Consider the following 9,667-nt stretch of genomic DNA (forward strand, 5'->3'; position numbering starts at 1 on the left):
GGCAGTAAAAAGTCACAACAAAAATAAAAGCAAATAGTAAGAATAAAAGAAAATCCTAAAACAATGCACCGGCATAATTTATTCATGTTGCAATGCATGCTGGGAGCCATGGATGAGTTATGATTTGTGCACCCAGAATGCACTGCAACATGAATCTGTCTGATGATCATCACCATTGTTGAGATTCATATGCTGATTCTTGATGTCTGCGTGTTTAAACAGAACAGATGTTCTAAACTGGTGTGCAAAGTGTTTTTAAAGTTCTTCGTGTTTCTTTTTGAAATGCAGGTGTGATCAATAACTTAAGCTATGTTACACATTACCACTGTTGACATCCATGAATCAGGCCATGCATGACAACTACAACCGTATAAAAACCAGCCGATATAATCTGATCACATTTATGCTTGCTCTTTCTTACCGTAACCAATGTGTTTCATAAACAGTTACAACAACCAGAAAAAAACTTAATTTGGCAATTCAAGGGTCAAGAGCCCAACTAAAGCAAACACTTATCTCCACAGCGGTGACTTCAAATTGTATTATTTTCAATAAACATTAACATCTAAATCTCTGTTAATTCTTAATAAGAAATTTTTTGATGCATGACAAAAAAAAGTCTAACTGGTTAGTAATGCATGAGGCTGGTGATGCTGTTCGTGGATTTGTTTAATAATCTTCTGCTGAGATCTTGAGAGATTTAATGTCTTTTATTTCAGTTGATTTCATCTAAGGCTGTGGCTGAAGTCAGTTGTAGTTCTTGTGTTTCTCTTTTCTTCAGTGATTCTGCTTGTTAACAGCAGCTGTTCATCACTAATGATCAATCAGCACTTAATTAATCACAGAATTATCTCATTAACTTTAACACTCTTTTAGAGTGGGACCATATATGCTCTGAGCAGTGTTCATTTAACACTCGGGATTTTACTGTGTACATTTGTTTGTTTCTAAATACACAATGTACGTTCTCGTGCAGCTGCCATGAACCTGGAGAAGGTAAAGCTCTTCAGACATTACTGTGTGATGATGAGACATTCGTCTTTATTCGCATCTAGGGTAAGATCATTTCTCTAAGGTGGACAACTGAAAGCTGTTACTCTGTCCTCAGATCGTGTGTAATATCATCTCGATACTGCTGAAGCTCACGGTGCCGTTCCAGTGGCAGTGGTGTCAGGAGATAATCACAATAACCCTGCTTCAACATAACATGATAGCATAAATAAGATATGTAGATGGCGTTTCAGGGCTCCAGCGCCACTAAGTTCTGCAGATGGTGGGTTGCATTAATAAGAGCAGTTACTCATAATATTACATGTTTATTTCTTGGTAAGACACATTTGACAGTAAAGCACTGAGCTTGAGTTGATGCATACAAAATTTACTTTTTAACAACAGTAACGTGCAACATTTTTATATAGAAAATGAATATAGGCTATTCTTCTTGCATTAAATGTACCATTATTCTCATAGTATTATATGTAACTGACCGATAACTTCAGTGATAATAAAAGGAACACTGTGATTGTTGCAAACTGAGGAAAAGTTTGTTTTTCGAGGCACTTTGTGACTTCTCTCTTACTTCAAGTGCAGAACTCTGACAAAATCAGATTTCTTGATGATTTGATATTTTATAATAGTGATTTCATAATTTGTGATTTTATCATTTCTAAATATAAAGGAAAAAGTAGAAATGAATGACTATTATAATGGTGATTTAATGTATTTTTTTTTAATTTGACAAAAGTGTTTGTTCACCACAGTATATTTTGGTCATGCCATTAAAAATAACATTCAAATTGGATCATTTAGGAGCCTTAATGTGCTGGAAACATTTGTGTGAAATGCTTGTAAGTCATTGAAAATTGCTTGAATTTCTCTCTCAAAAAGACTGTACAAACCCTGAAATGAATCATGTAATAACATTTGACTATTTCTGCCACAACATCATGGTTACTAGTACTGTCAAACGATTAATCGCATCCAAAATAAAAGTTTTTGTTTACATAATATACAGTGGGTACGGAAAGTATTCAGACCCCCTTAAATTTTTCACTCTTTGTTATAATGCAGCCATTTGCTAAAATCATTTAAGTTTTTTTCCTCATTAATGTACACACAGCACCCCATATTGACAGAAAAACACAGAATTGTTGACATTTTTGCAGATTTATTAAAAAAGAAAAACTGAAATATCACATGGTCCTAAGTATTCAGACCCTTTGCTGTGACACTCATATATTTAACTCAGGGGCTGTCCATTTCTTCTGATCAGCCTTGAGATGGTTCTACACCTTCATTCGAGTCCAGCTGTGTTTTGTTTATATATGATATAATTTATATGAATATAAATATACACATGTAAATATTTTCTAAATATAAGCTGTATCTGTGTGTCTTTATATATACAGTACACGCACATACATTATGTAAACAAAAACTTTTATTTTGGATGTGAGTAATCGCGATTAATCGTTTGACCGCACTAATGGTTGCAGTTAGTGTTACTGCTTCTGGTTTTCTATGTCAGCGCCATTTGATCTATAGCACAGATTTCTGTGCAGAACTTGAATGCATCTCACTAGATCTCACAGCAACCTTTATTCATTCTGCGGCGAACTCAAATGCGTCTCACTGGATCTCGCAGTGCTGTGCTGTAACAGTGTTGCGGAATAAACGTTGGTTCTCGAGTAAAGCTGTTCTGAGCTCAGACAAGTGCGACCGTGCGACCGCTCACAAAATTTAGTCGCACCGGCAGAAAAAATGGTCGCAGTCTGGAGCCCTGCGTTTGTAGCACAGAAAATCGTTCCGACTCAGCCATAACTGGATGTTTTGTCTTTTCTCTGAAAAGAGAGAGAGGGTCATATCAAAGAGGGCGGAGCCTGGACTCTCAAACTCCTCCCCTTCCTGAGGTTGTTGTCACGGTAACCACAGACAGACTCACTATGCAAGTGGAAAATACGGAATGGAAAAAAACGTGTGAGAATAAAGCGCAGCAGACACGATTTCCGTGAGGATGATTTTCCCGTACGGACTCTGGGATGACGGTGACCCGGACTGAATCTCTTGCTTTGGTTTACAGTAATGATGTGGTCACTCTGCTCAATCCGTTAATTTGTTCGCTCATGTATTCCTTCATTCCAAAGATGTACAATCGTTATACCGGATGTGTGACGATAATTTGATTTTAGCCTTCTTTTATTTCCTAATGTCTTTATTATTTAACCGAAGCAGTTTGATGCTGTTGTTTGTACCGTATTGTCCCGAATATAAGACGATGTTTTTTTCTTGGAAATACATCTGAAAAAACGCGGTCATCTTAAATTCAGGGTCCAGACTTTGGCATGTCAATAATACACCCACAACAATAGGTGGCGCCAAATAAGCATAAAACGAGTGTGCCATGAAATAAGTAATGTAATGCGTGTTGTAAAGATCGCGAGTAAAAACGAAAGCGAAAGAAAAGCTTACAGCTGCATGAGTCGTGACTGATGGGACCAAACTCTCTTTGTGATTTTAAAACGTAAGACAGTACCCAGATTTGAAGACTACAGTAAGATTTAACTTCTACCGTTAATAAGATTTTGGTAGGCTAAACTATTAGATGGATAGCCTAAATGTGCAAATTCATTTTTGTTTTTTTATGGTATATCAAAAAGTGTATATTTTTTAAATGTGATTGTTGGTACATTTTTCCAGTTTTTACCACACTTTCAAAACAAATATTAAAATAGGAAAAATATGCGATATGAAAATAATTGAAGACAAAATGTGTTTTACTGAGAAAAAACAAGATTTGGTTTTTAAAAAGCCTTTTTCCAAAAGGTACATCTGGAAAAAGGGGGTCGTCTTATAATCGGGGTCATCTTATAATCGGGCCAATACGGTATATCATGGTTTTTTCTGTTAATTTTTGATCCGACGGCTGGAAGCGATTCTTCTCTAACAGAACCATAAATACGGCGCACTGTAACAGATAAGACGGTGTTTCGTAAAACAGGTTGGTTATCGTGACACCGTCACCGGGTAAGCGAAAGATCTGGGGAACGTTCATCGTGTCCTTTTCCTCCGATGGATATATTCAAGATTTTTATTTTAAAAAATGCTGGTGTTGTAGATTTCTTTAAAGCGCACTGCCGCGTTCATGACTTAATGTTTATGTTCTGTCCTGGATGAAGCGGGGTGTTCCTGAGAGGTTCCCAAAACAACCTTATCAGACAATTTTTGTCTTTTGCTTCTTTGGAAAAGGTTGCGCTTTATTTTGTGATATTTTACTCATGGCTCCATCTACTCTGTAATAGTCCCTCCTTTATTTAACAACTATAAATATTGATATACAGTTATAAATGAAGCAACACCGCGTATTACTGCTAACGCCACAACTGCATCGCGACCGTTAAAACTAACGGCCCACACTGAAAGCGCGGGAAGCTTCGCACCAGTTTAGACTTGAAAACCTCTTCAGAACGCCTCCAGTTTCCCCCTCAGTGCTCTTAAACTGGCTAATATTTCCACAAGCTGTCAGAGAAATACACTTTTTCCTGCTTGATTAATAGCAGGTTTATCATGCTGATTGTGTTCAAGTTTGGAATAAATCAAATGACTTGAATATCGACTCGTTTCTTCGGTTTGTAATGTGAGGGAACCCTGATAGCACACATACATCTCAGAGACGTCTATTTGACGTCTGCATTTACATCTGGAAGATGTATTTTTTACAATGTTTGCTCCAGGGTGTGCACAGGTCCTTAAAATGTCTTAAATTCGGATTCGATGGGTCTTAATTATTTTTGGTCTCATTACCGCTAAAATATCTTCAGTCTGACGGACCTAATGACTTTACAATCAATGGACAGACCCGCGGTAAGTTACTGCGTCGTCAGACAGAACTGCAGTATGTTAGCAGAATACAGAATACAAGCTCGCGCTGAGGCTCACTCTGTTTGTTTCGAGACTTCAGAACAAATGAGTGTGACCGCACACAAACTCAGAAGAAACACACCGAGGTAAAACTTCTAGTGCGCGTGCACATTTGCAGTGCGCGCTTTCACTGCATGATTCAGTCTATTAAAATACATTCAGTATGATCACAAACTCAAGACATGGGGGCAGAAAATGTGTATATTTATACTCAAGTTCACACGGAAGAGTACCTTTTTTCTCCAAAAATTACTATATACAAATGTGATATTGATTTTTTTACACAAGTTCAATAACCTAGAACATGAAAATATTGCTTCAGAATTAATAGTTTACTCCACCAAAAATCTCAGTGATGCAGTTATTTTGCGGGGATATTTTGTGAGGAATATTGTCTGCTGACATGAAAAGTTCACTGTATATCATAGTAATAAATACCATTTATTACAGCATTGCTATTTTGTTTTCTTTTTAATTTATACACATTAAATATTACATACTGTATATGTATGTAATAAAATGTGTATTTCCATTACAGGTGTAGGTCTTAAATTTCATATAAGGTGGTATTAAAAAGGGTTTTAAAGGTCTTAAATTTAACTTGTTCAAGTCTGCAGAAACCCTGTGCTCATCTGCAATGCGTCTGTAAGACGTTTTCTATCAGATGTCAAATAGATGTCTATTAGATGTCTTTAAGATGTTTATGATTTAGAATGCATGTAAAATTGACCTCTTACAGACGTCTGTTAGATGTTTGTACACAGCAGATGCTTTCCAGATCAAGTGATCTGTAACAGACCTCTTGCAGACGTGTGTGTGGTCTGTGGGAAGAGAAAGCTGTTCCGGGTCCGCTGCTGATGGGATGCTCCTCGCTTCTTCTCCGCCGGAGTCACGAGTAAACACGATGTAAGTGTGTGAAGGATTCTGTACGGTTGGGTTTGTGATGCAAATACTTGAACGCGTTTAAGGTTTTAAGGATTGCTGTAGTTCTAGGAGCTCGAATGGACTGAAATCTTAGTTTGTACTGCATCTGCAGTCCTTTAATAATACATTAATATCAGCCTAGTTTTAATTAAACTGGGCTTGGTGATGTTTGAGATGAATAGTCATATTTTTAAGAGATCGCTCACATCGCTGAGGGTGCTTCGGGTTTAAGTTTCTCCGCAGTGCGACAGGGGAAAACTTTAAGCCGTGTGTGTCTCTCTGTGTGTGTGTGTCTCTCTCTCTCTCTGTCTGTGTGTGTGTGTGTGTGTGTGTGTCTCTCTCTCTCTCTGTGTGTGTGTGTGTCTCTCTCTCTCTCTGTGTGTGTGTGTGTGTCTCTCTCTCTCTCTCTCTGTGTGTGTGTGTGTGTGTGTGTCTATTTTGGTGACAAATGTGTATCCAGAATTGAGCTAAACCTGACAAATCTCCCAAAACCTGTTTGGGGACGTCCTCATTTGTAAAAAATGGTATAAAATGTCATGTTTAGGATACAGTATTTATGGTCTGTCTATAATACAAAAGAAGAACAGCTGGGTAAGTGTGTGAGAGAGAGAGCCAGAAGCAGCTTTGCAGGGACTCTGCGTATGACACAGCAGAATTCAATTCCCTTTTCTCTTTATTTATTTTACTTTAGTTTCGTAATGAATGCATTTGAGTCCCTCGTGTCATTCAAACCCGGACGAGTTTCTTTCTTCAGTGAAACACAAATTATATTTTGAGAAATGTTTCAGCATTTTTTGTCCATATAGTGGAAGTCAATGGGGTCCAGTGTTGTTCGGTTCCTCAGCGTTCTTCAAAATATCTTTTGTGTTCCTCTGGTCTGGAGAAAGTCCGGCTTTTACAGAAGCGGGTTATCTTCTTTGCCAACAGAGCTGGGTAGTAATGTACATATAATCTGAATTATGCATTCAGATTCCAAAGGTTAAGTACTTGTAATTAGATTGAATTACATTTTAAAATACGTGTAATCAGACTACAGTTGCTCTTTATGCATTACATGATTACATATTATTCACACAATAGCAATAAACTATTCATTGATTCTCCATAATTCCTCTTTTATATCTTTTCAATTTTCCTATCTTAAATAGTCTACCTAAAATGTGTGAATTTGCTAACTACAATTTTTGTCATGTAATTTGGAATCAGTAATGGACTGCAATTTGTAAGTAATTCTCTCAGCTCCGCTAATACAGTCAAACCAAAATATATTCAGACACATTCAACATTTATGTTCACATAATATCACAGTTTATTCGCTATAGTTTAGAAAATGGTAATACAATATGACAAGAACTCAGCGTCAGAATAAATTCATCTTGATAATGTCAGATAACTTTGATAGAAAGGTAAGTAAAGTAGCTGTCAGCTGTTAAATGTAAGTACACTATTAGATAATACCAATTTAGGATTAACCAATTACCAAGCAATGCCTTCAGTCTGTGCACTCTTAAAAATAAAGGTTCCAAACGGGTGTTTTTGCAGTGATGGTTCCCCACAGAACCTTTCAGTGAACAGTTCCTAAAAGAACCATTTTGAAGAACAATTTAGAATATAATATTGAGAAAATCATCTTTAAAGTTGTTCAAATGAAGTTCTTAGCAATGCATATTACTAATCAAACATTAAGTTTTGATATATTTACGGTAGGAAATTTACAAAATATCTTCATGGAACATGATCTTTACTTAATATCCTAATGATTTTTGGCATAAAAGAGAAATGTATAATTGTGACCCATACAATGTATTGTTGGCTATTGCTACAAATATACCCCAGCGACTTAACACTGCTTTTGTGCTCCAGAGTCACATTTTGCTATCCACACTTACATAAATGAACTATAGTGTACTGCACCCACTATAAAGATATCCAACATTAAATCTGATGTCTGAATAATTCCTGATCTGACTGTATCTAACAGAATCAGTCTGGATTTCTCCTCAGGCGTCTGATCGGCGTGACGCTGCTGTCTCTGCTGTCTCTGGAGTCTCTGGCCGTCAGCAGTGTTGGGTCAGATATTACACTCATTATTAGCCCTCTGGAGGACCACAGAGGGACAGTAACGTGTGTGTGTGTGTGTGTGTGTCTCTTACAGCCCCAGTAACTCGTCCAGCAGCTTCTGCAGCGAGTCTAGAGAATGTCTTCAGTTCGATCTGCTCTGCCGGACAGACGAGTACGAGGTCAGGCGCTCCTCGTGTGTGTGTGTGTGTGTGAGTGAGTGTGTTTCTGGACTGCGCTGAGCTGAAGTGGTGCTGTGGTTTATAACCCGAGTGTGTTTGCAGGTTCGTCGTTACTCAGCCACGCGGTGGGTCTCTTCAGACGCCGAGGCGTATTTCCTCGGGGTCGGAGCCGCCATGGCCTTCAGACGCCTCTATCATTACATCTCTGGAGCCAATGAAGAGGGTTTGTGATGGAGTTCACATCATAAACACCAGCACAGATGAAGACAGCAGTGACTAACACAATGTGTGTGTGTGTGTGTATGAATGTTTGTGTATATGTATGTGTATGTTTATGTTTGTGTGTGTGTTTGTATATGTATATGTATGTTTGTGTGCATGTGTGTGTGCGCGCAGGTGTGAGGTTTGAGATGACGGCTCCGGTGCTTGTTGAAGTCCCAGAGGAAGTGAAGATGTGGGAACCAGCGATCTACACGCTCAGCTTCCTGCTGCCATCAGCCTATCAGGAGCATCCGCCCACTCCCACCAACGACAAGGTCAGAGCCACCAACTCTAAACACCACAGACACGGAGATAGTACTGTAATATTAATGACAGTAGCTTTACACAATAATGCATTTGGTTTAATGCTGCTGTTTTGATGCATTGGTTGTATGTAGTTTTATCTTGGTTTGATCAAATATTTTTTTATTTGAATATTAAAAAATATATATATATTTTATATTTAAAATTTGTAATATTTATCTTAATATTTGTTAATATTTTACTGTAGTATTTATATTAATATTTAATGTTTATTTTATTGTTCAATAAATTTAATTATGGAATATTTTTAATACTAAAATAAAAATATTCAATATTCATATTGAATATTTTATTGTGGCATTTATTATATAATAGTACTATTTATAATATTTATTTTTGTAGTATTTATTTTTATTTTCATATTTTAGTTCTCATTTATATTTAATATTAATATTAGGATTGTAATATTTTGATATGTAATATTTTTACATATTTTAATATACATAGCTTTGAGCATTTTAGCATATCTCAGCATGATTATTTCTATTTTAGCATTTCTATTACTTAATGTTTTTTGTTTTGTTTTGTTTTTTTTCAAATGTATAAAAAAACAACAACATAGCTGTATTTCTCTGATATGCCCGACATGGATGTGTATGTGAGGAGTTACGGCGGCTGGATGCTGTCAATCACCTCCCGACTCCACGCCCACCTGCTGAGCAGAGCACTGCTGAGAGCCCACGCCCACTTTAACCACACCCACCACTACACTGTGGGCTACGACAGGTGAACACACACACACACACACACACCACTACACTGTGGGCTACGACAGGTGAACACACACACACACACACACACCACTACACTGTGGGCTACGACAGGTGAACACACACACACACACACACACACACATTCACTCACACACCACTACACTGTGGGCTACGACAGGTGAACACACACACACACACTCACTCTCACTCACACACTCACTCACTCACACACTCACTCACACACACACTCACTCACTCACACACACACTCACACACACACACACTCAC

The 9,667-nt window shown here is 37.5% G+C and overlaps 2 protein-coding genes across 3 annotated transcripts in view; one reads left to right on the forward strand and one right to left on the reverse strand.

Moving 5' to 3' along the window:
• The first annotated feature begins 899 nt into the window (after positions 1–899).
• Positions 900–9,397, forward strand: soul5l (heme-binding protein soul5, like). Its single transcript, XM_016259852.1, has 8 exons — positions 900–996; positions 1,109–1,177; positions 5,726–5,823; positions 7,846–7,911; positions 7,997–8,081; positions 8,184–8,304; positions 8,478–8,617; positions 9,229–9,397. The coding sequence occupies exons 1-8, from the start codon at positions 982–984 to the stop codon at positions 9,394–9,396; spliced, it is 762 nt and encodes a 253-aa protein (XP_016115338.1). The 5' UTR covers positions 900–981; the 3' UTR covers position 9,397.
• Positions 4,444–9,667, reverse strand: part of LOC107573413 (keratin, type I cytoskeletal 47 kDa) — a 16,871-nt gene continuing 11,647 nt past the window's right edge. For both annotated transcript variants that reach the window (XM_016259850.1, XM_016259851.1), the window contains 2 exons: positions 5,011–5,012; positions 4,444–4,480 (listed from right to left, as the gene is read on the reverse strand). In XM_016259850.1, coding sequence (XP_016115336.1) covers positions 4,459–4,480; positions 5,011–5,012 — 24 coding nt within the window. In that variant the 3' untranslated portion in view covers positions 4,444–4,458. The remainder of the gene's footprint in view (positions 4,481–5,010; positions 5,013–9,667) is intronic.

The sequence above is a fragment of the Sinocyclocheilus grahami genome, unplaced genomic scaffold, assembly GCF_001515645.1.
Source record: "Sinocyclocheilus grahami isolate Dianchi unplaced genomic scaffold, SAMN03320097.WGS_v1.1 scaffold1936.1, whole genome shotgun sequence".
In the NCBI taxonomy this organism is placed as follows: Eukaryota; Metazoa; Chordata; class Actinopteri; order Cypriniformes; family Cyprinidae; genus Sinocyclocheilus; species Sinocyclocheilus grahami.

Excerpts from the sequence above, each read along its gene's own strand:
- soul5l (XM_016259852.1), top strand. Across the intron at positions 5,824-7,845 it reads GAGTCACGAGTAAACACGAT|GCGTCTGATCGGCGTGACGC; the intron begins GTAAGTGTGTGA and ends ATTTCTCCTCAG. Across the intron at positions 8,618-9,228 it reads CCACTCCCACCAACGACAAG|CTGTATTTCTCTGATATGCC; the intron begins GTCAGAGCCACC and ends ACAACAACATAG.